The 24,160-nt window shown below is 32.4% G+C and overlaps 1 protein-coding gene across 2 annotated transcripts in view; it reads left to right on the top strand.

The window, feature by feature from the left end:
- The window catches only part of LOC115413069 (zinc finger protein Helios-like), a 76,776-nt gene that overhangs the window by 25,069 nt on the left and 27,547 nt on the right, over positions 1-24,160 (top strand). For both annotated transcript variants that reach the window (XM_030125825.1, XM_030125826.1), the window contains exon 4: positions 9,585-9,686. In XM_030125825.1, coding sequence (XP_029981685.1) covers positions 9,585-9,686 — 102 coding nt within the window. The remainder of the gene's footprint in view (positions 1-9,584; positions 9,687-24,160) is intronic.

Below are 24,160 nucleotides of genomic sequence, written 5' to 3'. Positions count from 1 at the left end.
GACCTATTTTTCATGACGTTGCAAAAATGTCCACTCAGCTGGACACCACGCGTTTAATTTTTGACGCACAGAAACATGTATTTACTGATAAGTTATGTGAAAACTATGGGGAGGGTTTTGTGATTCTAGGGATTTATGCTCAGAAGAGATCTACAAAATGTTACCGATTCATGTCAGAAAAGATATGTAGTGTCTTAAAACTTTAATAAAGGTATGTGTGAAAAAAAAAAAACAACAAACAAAAACGAAAACAACAAAATCCGTGAATATAGAAGAGAAAAGCTGTAGAATAGCTGTCCACTGTAGTGACCAGTATACATGAAAGGGTTAATTAAATGCTCAAAAAAAAAACAAAAAAACACCAAAATAAAAAAAAATTAAAAAATGTCACATGTGGAATGTGGAAGGGACAGGACTGAAAAAAAACACCATCCAATCATTTTAACCGACCCATTGAAATGACTGAATGGCGATATGTCTGTCAAACTCAACTGGCATTTGCCCCCCCCCCCCCCCCCCCCCTCCCCCCCAGAGCTGGGTGAATTGATTGACACTGTGCAGCATTCATGAACCCTCAGGAACAAGCATTGAACGTACCAGTACTCTGGAGGCATGGCTTCTTTGGGGGGGGGGGGGGGGGGGGGTTGTCTGAAGAAAGGGGTTTGGACTTTTGAATTGCGTTTTTTCAAAATGTAGCATGCTCGAGTGTTTTTCCAATATCTCCTACCCCACCTTTAAACATTGTCAGAGTAGAGGCCTGTCTTACATCAAAAACTGTTCCAGAGTTGAGCTACATGGAACTGAAACGCAGCTTCATTGTGTTTAGTCCTGACTCTGGGCACCAGCAGAAGACCAGTCCCTGAGGTTCTCAAGGTCTGAGATAGTTGATATGGGACCAGCATGTCACAGATGTACAGTTGTGCTCATAAGTTTACATATTCGGACAGACTGGGCATGGGATGGTGTCAGGGGGGGCGGGGGGGGGGACAACCAACCAGTGTAAATACCAGGCAGGTTGTGACACTTTCCTTCCACCTACTGTATATCCTACATTATTGGCACTATCGTTCACCTGAACTGAACTGTCAGCAGTCTCAAAATTCGCGAACATCCCCATACACTGGGGCACCGTAAAGGGGGGGGGGTAAATGTGACGAATTCATGGGGCCCAGCATTTGTGGGGTGCCCAAAAGAGCAGTGGAGGGAGTCCAGTGGATACAGGTTAGAAGTTGTGAAAATTTCATGTAAGATCCATTGTATAAGAGAGGAATAGAACCAGGAGTTGGACGTGGAAAGTTATGTTAAGTTTCGGTGATGGTATGTATAGGCTGCACCCCCCCCCCCCCACCACCACCACCACCACCCCTCTACAAATTGACAAGATACTGTATTTTATGAAGGGTCCACAATGGTTACCTTTCATGGGGCCCACAAGAGAAATAGCACCTGGGAGTTGGATGTTGAAAGTATGTAAAGTTTCACTTTGGTTTGATGCCAGCGCTAGTTATATTATTTATGGACCGCACCCCCACGTATATAACGGCCCCCCCCCCCAGTTCCAACTGACAAAAAACCCCCAAAAAAGTCAACCCCCCCCCCCCCCCGTTTTTTTGACAAATTGCACCCTGATAATAATAATAATAATAATAATAATAATAATAACTAGATGCACTCGGAGAACGCAGACCTCTGCCAAGGCAGATCAGTGCCCCCCCCAATGTTTGTTTGTTTGTTTGTTTGCCTGTCTGACCATGTGCAAGATAACTCAAAATGTTATGGACAGATTTGGATGAAAATTTTAGGAAATGTTGATACTGGCACAAGGAAGAAATGATTAAATTTTGGTGGCGATCACCAAAATTTTGGTGGTGGTGGGGTGTGCCACCGGGGGCTCTCCGAGTGCTTTTCTAGAAAAGAGAGTGCAGACCTCTGCCAAGGCCAATCAGTGCCCCCCCAACCCCACCCCGATCACCACCAAAATTGAATCATTTCTTCCTTGTGCCAGTATCAACATTTCCTGAAATTTTCATCCAAATCTGTCCATAACTTTTTGAGTTATCTTGCACACGGTCAGACAGACAAACAAACAAACAAACAAACAAACAAACAAACAGACAGACAGACAGACAGACAGACAGACAGACAGACAGACAAACCAACACCGGCAACAACATAACCTTCTTGGTGGAGGTAATAATAATAATAATAATAATAATAATAATAATAATAATAATAATAATAATAATAATAATACAGGGTGGGGAAGCAAAATTTACAATATTTTGAGGCAGGGATTGAAAGACAGTGTATGACCAATTAGTTTATTGAAAGTCATGAGAATTTATTTGCCACAAGAAAATTGACATAATAGAAAATGTTTTTATTCTATGTGTCCTCCTTCTTTCTCAATAACTGCCTTCACACGCTTCCTGAAACTTGCGCAAGTGTTCCTCAAATATTCGGGTGACAACTTCTCCCATTCTTCTTTAATAGTATCTTCCAGACTTTCTGGTAATAGTTTTGCTCATAGTCATTCTCTTCTTTCCATTATAAACAGTCTTTATGGACACTCCAACTATTTCTGAAATCTCCTTTGGTGTGACGAGTGCATTCAGCAAATCACACACTCTTTGACGTTTGCTTTCCTGATTATTCATATGGGCAAAAGTTTCTGAAAAGGTATGGATAATAGTGTTAGGTATGATTATGACATCAATATATGTTTGGTTTCAAAACAATTGACGTAGTGCCTGCTGAGAAAAAACAACTAAATGTTCATTGTAAATTTTGCTTCCCCACCCTGTAATAAAAAAAATAAATAAATAAATAATAATAATAATAATAATAATAATAATAATAATAATAATAATAATAATAATAATAATAACAATAGTGATTATATAACACATATAAACAGAGGGTTAGTAGCTGAGGCCATGTAGGAGCCTACTAGTCGCAGAGCTGTGTCTGCTACAGTAATGGAAAATCCTTCATGACAAATCTGGGCCACTCCTGTCTCCAGGACAGCATTGCCAAGGGATAGCCAGCCTTGGTCACCTGAGATTTCCTCCAACCCCAACCTGTGCAACCTGAGCCCCGTCCCAGGGATTGTGTCATGGACAGCGTCTCCCAATATGCCCCACTCAGCGGGTCTGTCACTACAATGGAACAATGCCACAAAAGAGGTTGTCAAACTAAGAGGAACTGTCACAGCAAAACAAGATCTGACACACATTCTCTTTTATGCATAAGTGATCACTGACGGTATACTAATCTGTGACGGGCTGTAAACAGGCTGTTGTTGTCGCGACTTCAGGTTCAGTTCTTAGTGTTTTAGCTGCATTTCCTTTTGCTACAAACTTCAGTGGATTAGACTCAGCTTGGTGTCTTCGTAAAGGGGTCATATTTTGCTAAACCCACTTTTATTAGTATTTGGTTCATTTATTTGTGTATTTTTGGACTCTAATAGTTCAATAAGTTTGAATTTGAACCCTCCGGGTGTTGCAAAGCTATCTTTATATTCATTTTGGTAAAAATCGAGTGGATTTCTACAACCTGTTTTAATTCCTACTTAATTTGTTATGTCATTGTATTTATTTATTTTTTATCTATCTATCTATCTATCTATCTATCTATCTATCTATCTATCTATCTATCTATCTATCTATCTATCTATCTATCTATCTATCTATCTATCTATCTATCTATCTATCTATCTATCTATCTATCATTTTTTTAAAAATCTGTTATTTATTTATTTTTAAATCTATTATTTATTTTAAAAATCTATTATTTATTTATTTATTTATTTTTAAATCTGTTATTTATTTTAAAAATCTATTATTTATTTATTTATTTATTTTTAAATCTGTTATTTATTTATTTTTAAAAATCTATTATTTATTTATTTATTTATTTATTTATTTATCTTTAAAGCTGTTATTTATTTATTTTTAAATCGACTATTTATCTATCTATCTATTTATTTATTTATTTAATTAAAATCTATTATTTATTTATTTTTAAGCCTATTATTTATTTATTTATTTTTAAATCTGTTATTTATTTATTTTAAAAGCTATTATTTATTTATTTATTTATCTTTAAAGCTGTTATTTATTTATTTTTAAATCGATTATTTATCTATCTATTTATTTATTTATTTAATTAAAATCTATTATTTATTTATTTTTAAGCCTATTATTTATTTATTTATTTATTTATTTATTTATTTTTAAATCTTTTATTTATTTATTTATTTTTATTTATTTTTTAAAAACAATGGATTTCCACAACCTGTTTCAATTCCTTCTTAATATGTTACATTTTATAACTAGTTACATCACAACATTTTCACACATAAGGTCAAGACTTCCGATGAACATTTCTCCGAGTACAACATAATTGTTTATCAGCAGCAGCGGTTGTAGTAAAAACTGAAAATATGTCCAAACTTTGAGCCGATTACCTAAAATGTTCAATTGTTGGTTAAACAGGACAGAGCAGTACAGCAGTACAGTACAAAATAATAATAAATTGCATTTATAACGCACTTTTCATTCAGCAGAATCTCAAAGTGCTACAGAGACAAGACAGTCCAATAAAAAATAAAATATTATATCAGTATTTTTAAATGGAAAAATTGCATCATTCCATTTAAAAAGCTAAATATCCCTCCTTTAACCCTCCGGTATCCGGGTGAGCCTTTTAGGCACACTTTGCACTTCGTTTTAAAAACTTCACCTTATTTTTCACAATTTAAATAAGGTTAGAATTCAAAAGTTGTTCATTTTTGCATGATCTTTAAAATTCTGGCCACCAACTAAAATGTGCACATTGTAAACAAAAGAAAATTACAAGACTAGCATCTGTCTCCCAAGTCTATGCATAATCAAATATTTTAATGTGCACTGTTTTTATATTTATTTTATTTTATTGTATTTCTAATCAAATCTTAATGTATTTTAATATTGTATTTTTTCAATCAATGTGAAGCACTTTGGGCTACAATTTCTGTATGAAAGGTGCTATACAAATAAAGTTTATTATTATTATTATTATTATTATTAATAAGTGTGCCTAAAACGCACTATTTCTTCCATTTGATATGTACGATTAGGGCTGACCTTGATTTACAAAAATAAAATCAAATTAGAGCAGAAAAATAAATCAACATATAATATTTAATAGTTTGATTTATAAGTGGCCCTTTTTTTTTACACTTGGTGACATATGCTAGTATTTTTGAACATTTGACCTAGCGCCCAAAATAATAATGCAAATTAACCGATGTTGGAGTTAATCATTGACATATCCCAGGCTGCAAAAATCAAATAATATGTGATCCACTTTTTATGTAGTATATTGAAAAAAAATTATTTTTGTGTGTTTTTTGCATCCAAAAAACGGTTTGTTTACATTACAAACACAGCATTTAAAGGGTTGAAAAAATATGACAATTATTGAGTATTTGGTATTTTTATTTACGACTCAAGTTGATGAAATAGAAAAAAGTGTAAAAGGATTAAAAACAAACTGTTTGAAAATTTTTTTTGGACATTATTCCACAAGTGTGCGAAAAAGGCACACTTGGTGCTTACTAAGGGCCTTGCTGGACGGGATACCGGAGGGTTAACATATACTTTCTATCTTTTCTCAGTTGTGGCTGTGCTGTTGTAAATGATGTCTCACTGTGGTTCCTAAGGGATCTGACACCTGGGTCAGCAGGGGTGTTTGCCTGTTGCCACTGTATTGTTCCAGTGACCCTTATGGGGCCTGGGTGTAAGGGGATAAGGGATTGGTTTGCTCTCCCTGTGAGTGGACACAGGGCTATCCATAGCCTGGCTTCTGTACAGACTGCTGAGAGTATGCAATCTGATCCACATTTAGTGGACATTAGAATCCTATAGGTGCATGAAGACAGCATCGTTGGTTTCCTTATGCATTTTGTAGTGTGACCTCCATAGTCACAGATTCAGGTTTAGGTTTAAAGGAAAACCTGAGCTTTACAAGTCTAGTCGCTTCTTTTTATCTAAAAGAATGAAACTTTTAACCCATAAAGACCTAGTGCTACTTTTATGTCAGTTCTCAAATGACATTTTCTCTGTACACTGTAAAAAAAAAAAAGAAAAAAATCTGTAATTTAACAGAATTTTCACTGTTTATTTTACAGATTTTTCCTGTATTTTTAAGATACAGGAAAATATCAATAATCCCCTCCTCAGACATTCTGTCAACAGCTGCGAACTTTAACAGATTTTACTCGTTTTCCTCTTTAATTTATATTTGCTTGTTAGTGAAAAACTGTGCCATCTTACTTTTTTTCTTTTCTTTCTTACAAATTGACAAAACTCTCATCAGTCCCTCAAATAAAAACGGAAAATACTGTATCTGCGAATTTATGAATTAAAGCCACACTGTAAAAAAAATCTGTAATTTAACAGAATTTTCACTGTTTATTTTACAGATTTTTCCTGTATTTTTAAAAATACAGAAAAATATCAATGAAATGACAAAAACAGGCTGTGATTTTACACGTCAAATGTAAAATAACAGGAAAAAACTGTAACTGTGAATAACCAAAAAATTCCCATTTTTTTTAAAAATAATTTTTTTCTTTTTTCACAGAAAAATATAGTTAAAATATATTTGCAAATGTATCATAATTTCACAAATATTCTTTTCTATTTATGAGATTAAACTGTTAATTTAAAGTTTAATACTGTAAAAAAAAAAAAAAAAAAAAAGAATAAATAAAACAAGATAAAATTACAGACAATTAACCGTAAAAGTATTTTACGTAAGTATTTGTTCTGTAAGTTTAACAAGACTTGTTTGTTAATTGACCAATATCTTGTGTAATTACGTGAGGTTTCACAACAAAAATGTTAAATAAATGTATTTTTGTGAATGTATAACATGTATAAGCACTGATAAACTGTCCAAATACAGTTTTTATCAGTGGATTGTACAACTTAGTCTCATTGAAAATTATTTATATATTTATATATATATATTTATAGGTAATTTGATTTTTTTAATACATGTAAATATTCTTTATTAAACATTAAAAAGTCAAAAAATATGCAAAATCTCATGTAAAGTTAGGGCAAAAAACTGTATTTTAATTATGGAAAATTGTCGTATTTTTATGAGATGGTTGTTTACCGTTATTTAACAGTATTTTTTCAGCACCCCAGCTGCCAGAATAATACTGTTTTTTTTATGAGTTTTTTCTTTTTTACACTGTATCTAACCTTTCTTAAGTGAATTATCACCATTTATTATAATATCCTCTGTATTTTGTATTTTAGTATAAATCAGGTATTTTCCGATATTTAATTCAGGTCAGAAAATGGTTTTAGTCATTGATGGCTGTTTGGGTCTTCATGGGTTAAGAAAGAATACTCCACTTTATACAAAATTAAATAGTGTTTGTCATGTGAAAACGAGTCCATTTGTCCAGAAAAACAGTGACTTCAGAATGTTTCTATTCCCCTATAAAGACCAAGAACTATTTTTGTGAATGAAATTTTCTTTACATCTAACCTTTTTTGAATGATTAATCCCATTTATTATAATATTATCCTCTATATTTTGTATTTTATCAGTATAAATCAGGTATTTTCCTGTATTTAATTCACTGATCATTTAGATGTCTGTGAAAGCTCAGATTAAAGTCGGGGGCATTATATCAAAAAACAGAGAAAACTGCCGAAAAGTGACTTTTTCAGTAAAATATACCATTAATTGAACATAAACCAAGTGTGTCCATCCACTGTTATTTATCATACTCTATGGGTTTTACTGGTGAATTCATGTTGTTGAAGATTATGGTGTTTCCATGGTAACTACGAAGCCTCTGAATATCCAAATGGGTCATATCTGATGACCATGAAAAGACGACAAACTGCATTTTACACCAATTATTTACATGTATTAATAGAATTAGTGGATGAACAGATATTAAACATTTTAGATCAGTAGATGGTTTTGGTCAGTGATGGATGTTTGGGTGTTTATGGGTTAAAAAAGCTTTTGTATATCATGTCAAATATATACTTATATACATACATACATGTTTTGTGTGTTTTTATGATGATTTGTCTTACTTGTCACCTGCCTATAGACTCCAGATGGAAATTTAGCACAGTTGCTACAATCTGGCATATTTACAGCTGCAATTGTTGTAATTGTTTGTTAATATGCACTGTCCCTAATAAATAAATAAATAAATACATACATACATACATACATACATACATACATACATACATAAAAATACATTTGATCCAATGCTTTTCACACTGACCTTCTTTATTCCCAACATATAAAAGTGAACAAACCAGAAATATTTAGCAGCTCATCTCAGTATTGTATTGTCATGGTTTTATGAACAAAAAAAATCGAATAGAAGTTCAAATGTTCTCCAAGCATAGGGATTTCACTTTAACTTGGAACCCTTTTGTAAATTTCATTCAAGTCCTCCCCTTCTATTAGACTTCTGCATTCCTTCCCTTTTTTCATTTCTGTCCTCATCTTTGCAGTAACCCTTAGTATCATACATCATATAAGTGTTTACAAAAAGCAGACTATTAATGCAAGCATTATGCATCAGACTAATCTGTATTTAAATTTCTTTCTTTTTCATAATAAAAGTCAGTCTGTGTGCCCCCTTTTCTTTACAAAAAATAATAAAAAATTGTATTTTATTTTATTTTTCCTTCTCTCTGAGCCTTTGGGTGGGTGGGGTTTGATGTTTGTGTGTTGTTCTGCCTTGGACTAGTTCATATGTCCTATGCTGATGTAGACGCTTATTTGAAAATTGAAAAATAGTCTTTTAAAAAAAAAGATGTCAGTCTAATGGTGTGCCCCCTTTTTATTTTATTTTATTTTATTTATTTTATTTTATTTTATTTCATTTTTTATATTTTATTTTATTTCATTTTTTATATTTTATTTTATTTATTTTTTTCTTTATTTTATTTTGTTTTATATTTTATTTTTTAATATTTTATATTGTATTTTATTAAATTTTTATTTTATATTATATTTTATTTTTTATATTTTATTTAATTTTTTAATGTTTTACTTTATTTTATTTTGTTTTATTTTATATTTTATTTAATTTTTTAAATATTTTATATTTCATATTATATTCTATTTTATTTTTATATTTTATTTTATTTTATTTTTTATTTTAATTTTATATTTCATATCTTATATTTTATATTTTATTTTGTTTTATTTTATATTTTATTTTATTATTATTTTTTATATTTAATATTTTTATTTATTTATTTATTTATTTATTTTAATTTTATTTATGTATTTTTCCTTCTTTCTGAGCCTTTGGGTGGGTGGTGTTTGATGTTTGTGTGTGTTGTTCTGCTTTGGACTAGTTCATATGTCCTATTCTGATGTAGATGCTTATTTAAAAATTGAAAAATAAAGTCTTAAAAAAATAAATAAATGTTCTCCAAAGCCATAATCATTTCTATGCTCAGAACCAGCAAAAGTCTTATTGTTTCATCCAGCAGTGGCTTCACAGAGTGAGTATTTCTGTGTTTCTGTTTGTCTCCCAGGTAACGGACAATGCTCCCCCGGTAAGGAGAATTCAAGAATGTTGGTGGATAAGTCAACACCTAATGGACAGACAGTTCCTCAGGGTCTTAATTCTCCCAGTGGTGAGTGCTCAATAAATAGATAAACATTAGCGCTGACTGCCAAGAACAACTGCAGAGCGCGTGCATGCACAAATATCATCATTTGTGTGTGTGCGTGGACGTATGTATTAAGATTCAGCGGCGTTGTGAATGTACTGACATGAAGAAAATACAAATGTCCAAGTGCGTTCATTAAAATGCATAGCTCTGAAAAAACAACCCCAGTTTATCAGAATGAAATGTTGCCAATGTACATTTATGCAAATCGCACATATCTATAACTGAATTTATTTGGTATTGAAGGATCTTCTGTGTTTTTCACCTTTGTTCCGTAGACAGGAGGTGTTTGGGGTGCATTCACAATCCAGAGCTTTGCCACTAGAGACTGATATCCGCATCCTGATTTCCATAAATTTGAAGGTTTTGAAAATAAAAGTACTTTTGGTTTTTGTCAATATAAGTGAGTTGTTTTTTTAATACGTCTTGGCAGATATTATTTATGTGTTAAACCGAGTTAATCCAGCCCAAACCAAGTACTATCGCTGCTTAAAATGAACCATAAATACTGTAAATATAAGGAGTTAAATATGAATGAAAAGTTAAAACATGACCAGCATTGAGATATGTATATATATATATATATATATATATATATATATATATATATATATATATATATATATGTATATATATATATATATATATATATATATATATATATATATATATATATATATATATATATATATATGTGTGTGTGAATGAGGATGTGAAGCCAGTTTTAGCTCAGAAATGTGAAGACGATGTGAATGGCTGTGTTAGGTTTTGCTGAATGGGTTACTGCGAAGTATGATTACTGTGGAAAATGTTGGAAATAATGCAACTTCAACTTAAGTGCGTATAAGTGCTGGTTGTTATGGAAAATACGCACATTACTGATTTATATATATGTACTTTTTTCTAACTCAAACACTCTAATGCAAACTTAAGAGTACCATTAAAAAAAAATAAATAAATTACACATTTTGACATTTAACTTACAATTGGAATGTAATTATATGTGCAGCTCTATCACCAAGGTATACATAATAGTAGGTAAAATAATAAGAAAAATGCGTTCCAGGATGCACCTCTTTTTTTTTCAGTCTGTCCCAAATTTAGTAGTTTCTTCCCTCCACCATATTCCATGCACGTGAGTTTGAGGTGATCACTCAAGTTAGCAGATCTGAGCATTTTAAAAAAAACAAAAAACATGGTCTCTGTTCCCTGGATTTGTTAATAATAGAAAACTTGAAACAATAGTATGTTGAGGGAGTGATATTTTGCTTTTTTAAATGGAATTTTGCATTTTCAAACATTTCCCTGTGGTCTATACAAACTGTAAATGTTATACTTGGGTCTGAATTCTTCATTAATTCAACTCCACAGGTCCATCTTCAACCCTATTTCTGAGTAATGACACCTGAAAGGTCATTTTGAGCGCTGGCCCTTTAAATGCACACGAGCCACTTCAAGCCCCGCCCCCTCCAGATTGTTGACCCTGCTTTCTGTCCCGTTCAGCCACTTGTGTTCATAAATGCAACCAACAACTGAACATTTTAGGTAATCGGCTCAAAGTTTGGACATATTTTCAGTTTTTACTACAACCGCTGCTGCTGAGAAACAATTATGTCGTACTCGGAGAAATGTCCGTCGGAAGTCTTGACCTTATATGTGCAAATGTAGTGATGTAACAAATTAAGCAGGAGTTAAAACAGGTTGTAGAAATCCACTCAATTTTTGCCAAAATGAATATAAAGATAGCTTTGCAGCACCTGGAGGGTTCAAATTCAAATTTTTTTTAACTATTCGAGTCCACAAATACACAAATAAATGAACCAAATACTAATAACAGTGGGTTTCGCAAAATATGACCCCTTTAAGAAGACTCCAAAACAAGTCCAATCCATTGAAGTTTGTGGCAAAAGGAAATGCAGCTAAAACTCGTCAACAACACAGTGACAACAGCCTGTTTACAACCCATCAGAGATTAGTATACCATCAGTGATCACTTATACAGGGTGACACAAAAAAACTGGAACTTTGTAACAATCCAATAAAACCGAGAGTGATGGAAGAAAAATATTTTATTCATAGTAATTGAAACCTTAAACCATGCCATTTAAGAAACATTGATGGAATTTTCATTTTTTTAAAATGACTTCCTGTAGATGGCGTCCTCCTGTACGAATGCATTCTTGAAATCTGCTGTTGAGATTCCTCATTGACTGGTGCAACATCTCAGCTGGGATACTGCGAATTTCATCCTGAATTCTCTGTTTTAACTCATCCAGAGTTCTTGGTCGAGTCTTGTACACTTTACTCTTGAGATAGCCGCACAAGAAAAAAATCACAAACGGACAAATGTGGCGATCTAGGGGGCCAGGAGTACGAGCACTTCTTGGTCGTCCTGTTGGTTTCTTCTTTAGGGCAGATCCAGTCTCTTCAAAGTTATTAATCCAACATTTTATCACGTGTTTTGATGGAACAGCACCATGACGTCCTAAGTTGTAAAAACGTCGGAACTCCCTCTGCGCAGCTGTCAAACTATCACCGTTTTTATAAAACATTTTTATGGCTAACGCATGCTGTTGCCCGTTCCACTGATCCATGGTTACTAAACTGGGGGTGTGTTTACTTGCTCAAGGTCACTGTCTCACAGTGCTGCTACTTGCTCATGTCTGCTAATACGCACTTCAAAAATTCCCGTTTTTTTGGGTCACCCTGTATGTGCAAATGTTGTGACATACAGGGGTTGGACAAAATAATGGAAACACCTTCACCTCAAGATGATAATGCCCCAATCCATACAGCTAGAATTGTTAAAGAATGGCATGAGGAACATTCTAATGAAGTTGAGCATCTCGTATGGCCGGCACAGTCCCCAGACCTCAACATTATTGAGCATTTATGGTCAGTTTTAGAGATTCAAGTAAGACGTCGATTTCCACCGCCATCGTCTCTAAAAGAGTTGGAGGGTATTCTAACTGAAGAATGGCTTAAAATTCCTTTGGAAACAATTCACAAGTTGTATGAATCAATACCTCTGAGAATGGAGGCTGTAATTGCCGCAAAAGGCGGACCTACACCATATTAAATTATATTTTGTTGATGTTTTAAGGTGTTTCCATTATTTTGTCCAACCCCTGTAACTCGTTATAAAACATGACAAATTAAGCAGAAATTAAAATGGGTTGTAGAAATCCACTCGATTTGAAAAAAGTAATAATTAATTAATTAAAAAAAAAAAAAAAGATTAAAAATAAATTAATTAATTAATTAATAATATAGAAAAAAAACTAATTAATTAATTAAAAAATGTAAAAGAAAAAAAAAAAGAAAAAAAAAAAAGAAATTGCTCAATTTTTGCTAAAATGAATATAAAGATAGCTTTGTAGCACCTGGAGGGTTCAAATTCCAATTTTTTGAACTATTAGGGTCCAAATACACAATTAAATGTACCAAAGACGAATAAAAGTGGGTTTCGCAAAATATGACCCCTTTAAGAAGACACCAAAACAAGTCCAATCCATTGAAGTTTGTAGCAAAATGAAATGCAGTTAAAACTCATCGACAACATGACAACCACAGCCTGTTTACAACCCGTCACAGATTAGTATACCATCAGTGATCACTTATATGTGCAAATGTTGTGACGTAACTCACTATAAAACATGACAACTTAAGCAGGAATTAAAGTGAGTTGTAGAAATCCACTCAATTAAAAAAAAGTAATAATTAATTAATAAAAAAAATAGATTAAAAATACATAAATAAATAAATAAAAAATAGAAAAAATAAATTAATTAATTAAAAAATGTAAAAAAAAAAAAAAAATTGCAAAATTTTTGCCAAAATGAATATAAGGATAGCTTTGCAGCACCTGGAGGGTTCAAATTCAATTTTTTTCTAACTATTAGAGTCCACAAATACACAAATAAATGAACCAAATACTAATAAAAGTGGGTTTCGCAAAATATGACCCCTTTAAGAAGACACCAAAACAAGTCCAATCCATTGAAGTTTGTAGCAAAAGGAAATGCAGTTAAAACTCATCGACAACACGACGACAACAGCCTGTTTACAACCCGTCACAGATTAGTATACCATCAGTGATCACTTATATGTGCAAATGTTGTGACGTAACTCACTATAAAACATGACAACTTAAGCAGGAATTAAAGTGAGTTGTAGAAATCCACTCAATTTAAAAAAAGTAATAATTAATTAAATAAAAAAAAAAAAAAAAATACATAAATAAATAAATACATAAATAAATGAATACATAAATAAATAAATAAAAAATAGAAAAAATAAATAAATAAATTAAAAAATGTTAAAAAAAAAAAAATTTGCTAAATTTTTGCCAAAATGAATATAAAGATAGCTTTGTAGCACCTGGAGGGTTCAAATTAAAACTTTTTGAACTATTAGGGTCCAAATACACAAATAAATGAACCAAAGACTAATAAAAGTGGGTTTAGCAAAAATATGACCCCTTTCTGTAAATTACTAAGTTGAACCAATATACATAAGCAAAATCGGTAAGATGCAAAAAAAATTAAAAACTGCAATAACTAGCTGTCATTTACACAAAGACGAACACTTGCTAATTACTGGCATACTATGACCACAGTGTGTGTATGTGTGTGTATGTGAGACAGACAGTGTGTGGTAGTATGTATTACATTGCTTCACCTTGTGAGAAGTGTTGCTTGGTTCCTTTCAGTGTTTTCAGATACATCAGATTATCTTGAGCTGTGTCACTGTGAAACAGCAAAGTAAAAAAAAAAAAAAAGGGGAAACCAAGTGTGATGAGGGAGCGGAGTGAGAAAAGAGGAAGTTTGTTTCCCACCAATTTAAGCCCCACATGTAGCCGGAGCTGGAGGATGCTCTTCACAAACAGACACCATTTCCTCTTCGAGTTTATGTTACAAAAAGCAGAACTCCTTCAAATCAAGGTAGATATTTAACACTGAAGTGCTATCTCATTGCGTCGACTTCTATTTCAGTTTCTTTCTAATGATGTGTCGGCTTATGTTAACTTTTCCCAACAACTCCGACTCATACACACTATATGATTTTCTACTGCAGCAAGAAAACCTACAGTAAAAACCAAAAAAACTGCATTTTCTTTGCTGCTTTTTTTTTTTCCTTGCAGCAACCAATTCAAGTGTATCCTCATCTGACACTATGCATACCACTGCCACACTGGAAGAGACAGATGTAAAGATGCGAGTAGCTGAATAGCTAGGTCGTTCAGGTCTGCTCCGTGTTGCCAGGATACAGCTGCTGAAGACAAGGCTCGATCTCAACATGGGCATTGGGATAAGTGTTTCTTCTATACAAATGGTGGCTTTGGAAACATACAATATCAGCTAAGGCACTCAGAGGTTTTGTGAACATTTCTTACTATTTTCTAGCTGAAAAAAAAAAAAAAAAAAAAAAAAATGAATTACTAAATTTCTTTCACTGGCCTCCGAGACTTAAATGAGTCAGATTCTGAAGTCTGAAGGGATGATAATAATAAGATGCATTTAGATGAGAGGGTTAAGGGAAAACAGACATATTTAATGACAGTGTTATTGTCCTGGTTTACCTGAAAACGGGGTCGTTGAATGGTTTTTCGTGCATTTTCTGAGTTAATCTAATTTTCTGTTTCACTTAGTAAGTGTGCTCAGAATCTTTCTTCCACATCTGTGTTAAAATAACTCGGAGTCTAATTTGTCACTTTGTTCTTTAACTCATAAAGACCCAGAGCTGCTTTTGTGGCACTTCTCAAATGAATTTTTCTCTCTATTTTAACCTTTCTTAAGTGATTTATCACCATTTATTCAAATACTATCCTCTGTATTTTGCTATTTTTCAGTGAACATCAGGTATTTTACTATATTTAATTCACTAATCATGTAGATGACCATAAAAATGAATGAATGAATGAATGAATGAATGTTTAGGTTAGTTTATTTCAGACACAGACATAATACAGAACATATGGAATATAATAATAATAATAATAATAATAATAATAATAATAATAATAATAATAATAATAATAATAATAATAATAATGATGATTATGATGATAATAATAATAAACAATACACAAATTAAAAAATCAAACAATAGAAAAAAAAAAAGATAAACAATACACAACAAATCAAATAATAGAAAAAAAAAAAAAAACTGTTGTGCCTGAAAAAGAGTAGGAAGAAGCCACTGCTTATCCAGTCCTACCCCCTGATTCCAGTCCTCAGACTGTTAGAATGAATGAAATCTTTATTTCGAACATGTAGACAGTGAAATCAAAACAAAAATCAACCAAAAAAATATAAGTACTGGTACATAAATGATCGATAAGCAAACAAACAACAAAATAAATAAATAAATACTAATAGTAATAGTAAATAATAATAATAATAATAATAATAATAATAATAATAATAATAATAAAACAAATGAAATGAAATTATCCATGCTCGAAAAGGAGTAGGAAGAAGTAAAAACTTATGTAGGCGACTCCTACCCCCCAAAAAAGCTCAAATTAACTCTGTAAAGCCTGAACCATTAAATCATTGACATAAAATTCCAACTCTTTGAAACTGGAGCCTTTTTTGGTCCTTGTGAACAAACCAAAAAATATTTTTTCAAATAATTTCCTTGTATGTGTTTCAGTTTTGTATCATATTTGATACATCGGGTCTCAATGCTCAAATATTATTATTTTTGAACAAATAAAAACATAATATAACACAAACATGTCTAACAAATTGGTAATTCCCTTTCAAAATTGGCAAAGTTCTGCCTCCTTCCTCATTAATGACAATCTTGTAGTGTCACTGGAAAGGCTTCTGTTGAATGAATTCCTCCCCCTGGTGGATTATCTGTGTATTGCATGTAGCTAATTGCATACATCAGGTTTTTCAAGAAAAAAAAATCACACTGGTCATGTTGAGGGCTTCAAAACTCACGTATCAGATATGATATGTTTGGCGTTATAGGGTTAAAGTTGAAGGTTATTATATCAAAAACAAAGAAAACTGAAAAAAGTGACTTTTTCAGCAAAATATATCAATAATTGAACATAAATCCAGTGTGTCCATCCACTGTCATTGATCCAACTCCATGGGTTTTACTGGTGAATCAGTGTTGTAGAAGATGACGGTGTTTCCACGGTAACTACGGAGCCTCGGAACGTCCAAATGGGTCATGCAGAACCTGCCCAGTTAACACATAAAAATCGCGAATGATTTTACAACAGCGGTCATTTTTGTGAAACCCTCTGTCTTGCATAATTAGCTTGATTCCCAGAATGTACCTGTGAGAGAATAAAGCGACATTAACAAAAACAGTAGTGCGTAATTTTCGTGTCCTTTTGACCGTGTTACATGCAGATTTTTGTCTAAAAATATAAAAATGTGTTTTATCTGAAAAATAGTTTCTCTTTTATCTCTGTTAATTTTTATTTTCAAAATAGACCCAAAGTGCTTCCAAACTTGGTTCATAATATTAGTCTACATCTGGTTTGAATTTTTAGCCCCTGTTAGCTGTTTTTAGGGACCAGTTTCATAGAAGCACCTATCTATGTTATGTTTTCTCAAAAACATTAAAAAATAAATGAAAAAACAACTAAACTTTCATGAAAGAAACAGCTAAATAAACATCTGTGTTTGTCAAAACTTGAATGTAGTTGCAGCTTAGGAGTTAGTATTGGGAAGGAAGGATGAAATAAGTGACCAATGGCAAGATTATTCCAAATGTTCCAAAATCCTCATGTGATTTCCTACTTTCTGCCTGTCAAGAGTATATTTAAATGTAAATATAACGATCTTACGAAAATAAAACAACCCCTTTGTGACTCGCTTTATGGTATTAGTGATAGGACTTTTGGCTCTTTGAAGGGAGTCGTTCACTGAAAAGAGTCGTTCAAAAGACTGGCTCTTTTATGTTTTTTGCATTATTTTGAAACACCAATGTTTTAATGACTAAATAGGCTACATGTAAATAGTAGCCTAAATAGCTACATAGTAGACTAAATAGCTACATAGGCTACAAAGGCTACAGACATTACATTTTAAAGGTGTTTAATTGGCGCGGCAGTAAATATTATCTTACCGTAAAAAAGAATAGTTAGTTCAAATGTGTGGGCTAAATCCATGACATGAGAGGTGACATTCGGCAAATGCTGGAATTTGACCAAAAACATCACGGTACATTATGTGGACTAGTCTGTAGCCTAAAAATGAAGAAGAAAATAAAACATTTTCTTATGAAATAACATTTTATTCTCCTCAAAACAAGAACGATAAATGTGTGTGAACATATGGAAAAAATTGCACAAAACACAACAGCGATGAATCACTGCAATTACTTAAATACCTGAACTATAGTGCAATTCTCAGAACAAGAACAGTATGTTGGTAAACGTACAGAAAAAAATGCACAAAACACAAAAGCGATTTATCATTGCAATTACTTAAATACCTTAACGATTGTCGTGCATTTTCCCTCAGAATAAGAACAATAAATGTGTGTAAACATACGGAAAAAATTGCACAAAACACAACAGTGATTAACTCTTTCATGCATACTGGTCACTACAGTGGACAGTTCTTCTCCAGCTGTTCTCTTGTATATTCATGAGTTTTGTTGTTTTAGTTCCATATCAGTCAACACATTGGACGCTCTTGCATCATCCCATACACTGACATTCATACCATGACTGTAACTTTGGTGTTCTTGATAGACTTGATCTGCACTAACATGTTTGATTGGAAATCAAATGCTTGTTATTAGACTGTAATTAATGTAAAACATTTTTGAAACAAAAGTCGTTACTTTATGTTATCTTCATGAAGTGAGTAATGACTAGTATTGGAGTATGATAAAATGTGAGAAAACATCAGATTAGCAGCATTAAAAAATAAATTAATTTAAAAAAAATAAAATAAAATAAAATAATAATAATAATAATAATAATAATAATAATAATAATAATAATGGATTGGATTTATATAGCACTTTTCTAGACACCCAAAGCGCTTGTTTTTATTTCATAGATTTCACACAGTATATCAGTAAATATATGTTTCTTTGCTTGAAGTATTAAACGCATGGTGTCCAGCTGAAACTCCATGAAAAACAGGTTCATATATTTTTATTTTTTTTCAAACTCATTGTTTGTTTTTTATTTAATGCCTAAAGAGAAATAAAAACACTCAGGAAAAATTCAAATAATTCATGCATGAAAGGGTTAATCACTGTTATTAAACAAAAAATCAATCAATCAATCAATCAATAAAAAATAAAAAAAATTATAATAATAATAGTAATAATAATAATAATGGATTGGATTTATATAGCACTTTTCTAGACACCCAAAGTGCTTGTTTTTATTTCATAGATTTCACACAGTATATCAGTAAATATATGTTTCTTTGCTTGAAATATTAAACGCATGGTGTCCAGCTGAAACTCCATGAAAAACAGGTTCATATGTTTTTATTTTTTTTCAAACGCATTGTTTGTTTTTTATTTAATGCCTAAAGAGAAATAAAAACACTCAGGAAAAATTCAAATAATTCATGCATGAAAGGGTTAATCACTGTTATTAAACAAAAAATCAATCAATCAATCAATCAATCAATCAATAAAAAATTTAAAAAAATTATAATAATAATAGTAATGATAATAATAATGGATTGGATTTATATAGCGCTTTTCTAGACACCCAAAGCGCTTGTTTTTATTTCATAGATTTCACACAGTATATCAGTAAATATATGTTTCTTTGCTTGAAATATTAAACACATGTTGTCCAGCTGAAACTCCATGAAAAACAGCTTCATACATTTTTATTTTTTTTCAAACGCATTGTTTGTTTTTTATTTAATGCCTAAACAGAAATAAAAACACTCAGGAAAAATTCTTATAATTCATGCATGAAAGGGTTAATCACTGTTATTAAACAAAAAATCAATCAATCAATCAATCAATCAATCAATAAAAAATTTAAAAAAATTATAATAATAATAGTAATAATAATAATAATGGATTGGATTTATATAGCGCTTTTCTAGACACCCAAAGCGCTTGTTTTTATTTCATAGATTTCACACAGTATATCAGTAAATATATGTTTCTTTGCTTGAAATATTAAACACATGTTGTCCAGCTGAAACTCCATGAAAAACAGCTTCATACATTTTTATTTTTTTTTCAAACGCGTTGTTTGTTTTTTATTTAATGCCTAAACAGAAATAAAAACACTCAGGAAAAATTCTCATAATTCATGCATGAAAGGGTTAATCACTGTTATTAAACAAAAATAAATAATAATAATAATAATAATAATAATAATAATAATAATAATAATAATAATAATAATAATAATAATAATGGATTGGATTTATATAGCGCTTTTCTAGACACCCAAAGCGCTTGTTTTTATTTCATAGATTTCACACAGTGTATCAGTAAATATATGTTTCTTTGCTTGAAATATTAAACACATGTTGTCCAGCTGAAACTCCATGAAAAACAGCTTCATACATTTTTTTTTTTTTTTCAAACGCGTTGTTTGTTTTTTATTTAATGCCTAAACAGAAATAAAAACACTCAGGAAAAATTCTCATAATTCATGCATGAAAGGGTTAATCACTGTTATTAATCCAAAAAAAAAAAAAAAAAAAAAAAAAAAAAAAATGAACGGCTCTTTACAAAGACTCGGTTCCCATCGTTCATTTCAAAGAGCCGTTCAAAAGATTCGATTCGTTCGTCAACGTCACATCACTATATAGTATCGTTTACTGAAAAACATGCCCTACTAAAGTCTTCAAGTTATTTTATAAACTTATGCAGAATAAGATAGGGGATGACTGACGGATCAGAAGGAGTTTCTGTTTGTGTGTGAATTGCATGAGGTCGTATGACTGAAGATTACATCGAGTGTCTGGCTTTGCACATTCGCCACAGTCGGTATTATTTTGTGTATATGAAAGAAATTATTACTAATAGCTGATGACTGATACCTAGAAAGGTGTAGGTGGTGAATAGTTTCCCGCCACTAGCACCCACTCACTCATACATACACACACACACACACACACACAAGTACACACAAGTACACACACAAGTACACACACATGTGCAATTCTGAAGTCTTTCACTGTTGTCATCCAGCCGGTCTCCTGTTGCCGGTTAGGTATTATAAGCCACAGGGCCTCTGACACTCCCTTTCTCCCCAAGGACAGCAAGGAACCAGACCATCCTGTTTTTCTCTCTCTCTTTCTCTCTCTCTTTCTCATTCTCTAGGTTTCTTTTCATCATGAAAGTCTGTCTTAGTTCTGTCTACCTGTTGAGTTGCTTAGTTACTGGGATGCCCATTGCACATACCTATTTAATTATGTATTATCAACAGCAAACTCACTTAAGTCAACCTTGGTACATTTGAGATCAGTCATTCAATGTCTGGCCAATCCAGCCCACCTTGAATCTAGATACCCATTATAGTCTCATACTCCGCTGTAAAAAAAAAAAAAAAAAAAAAAAAGGCTTCTTAGCTTTTACACCTTTTATCAAATCATTGCAGAACACATGGAACATTTGTCAAAGAATGAAAGTGCTCATACAAGGACTTCTCAGTTTGTGGATGGTAAATGGTAGCAGGTCCATAGGGGGCACTGGGGTTTAAATGGACCTGTGGAATAGGGCCTATTTTAATGTATCAAAACATATGTATTTTATTTCAGAGACATTTTGTAATAGTTAATAAGTATATCAATTATCATAATATTATACTTGCCATGTGCCCTGCAGTTGAATTGAATGTGAATTCGTACACAGTGTGTATATATCGGTGTTTTTCAACCTTGGGGTTGGGTCTGGAATTCAAATGGGGTCACCTGAAATTTCTAGTAATAGAATAGAATAGAATACAATACAATACAATACAATAGAATGCCTTTATCGTCATTATACATATGTACAATGAAATTATAAGAGACAAATCGCTAGTGGTGCGTAGTTCAAAACAGTTTAAAAGAAGAAGAAAAAAAAAAAGTGTAAATATATATACAGAATAAAAACAGGTATGTCACCAACCAAGAAACAGTGGAGATAAGTATATATTGCACTTTGACCCTGGCTGAACACTATGGATATATGTTAAATATATGTCCTTTTTTGAGGTATTGTCATCGCAGTGTGTTCAGTACCCGTATTGCACTTGGATAAAACGTACGGTAATTGATTAAAAAAACAAAAAACAAAACAAAAGTTACTAATAAAAAAATATGGTGAGTGGAGAGAGACCTAAAAGACATGTTTCATTATGTAGAAACAGACATTATTTAGAAAATCAAGCTTAATGACGTTATAATATTTGGTTCCTCATCCATAAGCAGCAAAAAAAAATTTAAAAAAATACAAGAAGTAAATATAAAAAATACAAGAAAACACATGTAAGGTGAAAGGAATATGTATTTTAGAACATCAGAACATCACTTTTAGAGCATTCCAACAAGTGTGTAATTATCCCAGTGTTTTTCAACCTTTGGGTCGGGACCCCACGTGGGGTCGCCTGGAATTCAAATGGGGTCGCCTGAAATTTCTAGGAATTGATAAAAATAAAAACTTACTGATTAAAAATATATGGTGAGTTGAGAGAGACAATCACAGTCCATAAAAGACATGACAAACTGTGAAGCTGAAACTGAAGCACTGTGGTTCTGTTTATCTGTCAAATGTTCATTGTGGTCAGTTTCAGATGCTACAGCTCTTTCATAATTCATAGTTTGAGTTCTTGTTTGTTCAGTATTAATTGTCAGCCTTGGAAATCCAAGCTGGACTGACTGTACATATCCTGACCAAGGAAAATCAAATTCTCACTTTGTGCAGTAATCTACACCTGACTTTACTGCCTCTGTCCATAATAATATACATTGCATAAACTAAATGTCGTCTAAAATTAACGCTTATTTACAATGTAGTATAGCAAACTATTACATTATCAAAATTTTAGCAAAAAAAAAAAGTCTCTGTTTTGATGTGAAATTGGGGTCACAAGCTAAAAAAGGTTGGGAACCACTGGTATATATACATATAGTCTGGGGTGCCGATAAAGGGGGGGTAAACATGACAAATTCATGGGGCCCAGCATTTGTGGGGCGCCCATAAAGCACTGGAGGGGGTCCAGTGGATACAGGGCAGAAGTTGTAAAAATTTCATCTAAGTGTATATAATAGAGGCATAGAAGTCGGGAGTCGTACGTTGAAAGTATGTTAAGTTTCAGTTTTGTTTCACGCTAGTGCAAGTGACGGTATGTATAGACCACATCCCCACCTACACGTAACCCCCTTCCTGACAGATCGACAAGATAATGTATTTTCTGAAGAGTCCACAATGTTTACCTTTCATTCGGGGCCCTACATGTTGTAGTGCATTGAGGATCCACAGTTTCTAGACGTGGTAATTTTTATGCTGTTGTGTATTTGTTCATGCTGTACTACATTTGTCCAAGATTGCAAATCTTTTGAAAAAAAAAGACAAGAACTCCTACTTTTCCGCTAAAGTCTTCCACTTTGCAGTCTGATACGTAACTGTGTCAGTAGCCACTTTGTTTTTTTATTTGTTTTGTTTTTTTTTAGCACTTTGCACTACCCTTTGACTTTAAAACTTGTTTCTTACTGGTTCTCATCCCATCTTTTCTTGTTTTTGATGCTTTTGTCAAAAATTCCGTGGAGTTAGTTTTCAACGGCATGGGTAGAGCAACTCACTACTCCCTCTAGTGGTCACAAAAATCCCCATTGGTAGGAATAGATTCACTTTGTATGTCAAAAATCCAATACATTGGTGTCTTTGGCAACATTTTTTTTTCTTCAAACAGTAGCTGCTTTTCCATTGGACATCTGCACAAAACTTTACCGATATTTACTAAATGTCGAAATAACAGAAGTGCATAATGTCAGTTTTCCATTAAATCACAAATGTGGTGATTTGTTTATTTATTATCGCGAGATGACATGAGAAGTCATTCCATAAACATGGTGACGAACGTAAATATGGTGTTGATTTACAGATATATTCATTATTATTATTATATATTATCCCTCTATCTCGTACTAAATTAAAAAATGATCGGGTTTCCTGGTGTGTCCACACATACCGCGACATGTTTCTTCTTCTTCTTCACTTGTTGTAACATCCGTCAACATCCATTTTTTTAATTCACCTGACTCTAGTTGCGAAAAAAGGTATTTTCCATTGCAGTTTTGCGTGATATACCATTTGCGCTATGCCCGAAAAACCACCTCTTGCCAGCGCAAAAACTTTTAATTGAAAAATGAGACTTTTGGCGAAATTGTCGTTTTTCCATTAGGTAAATTTTTATACGCAAGTTATATTTGCGCATAAAAATTTCAGGGTCAACGGAAAAGCGACTACTGTCATGATATTTG

Source organism: Sphaeramia orbicularis, chromosome 21, assembly GCF_902148855.1.
Source record: "Sphaeramia orbicularis chromosome 21, fSphaOr1.1, whole genome shotgun sequence".
NCBI lineage: Eukaryota > Metazoa > Chordata > Actinopteri > Kurtiformes > Apogonidae > Sphaeramia > Sphaeramia orbicularis.
Note: the sequence above shows the minus strand (reverse complement) of the source record. Positions and strands in the feature narration are given on the sequence as shown.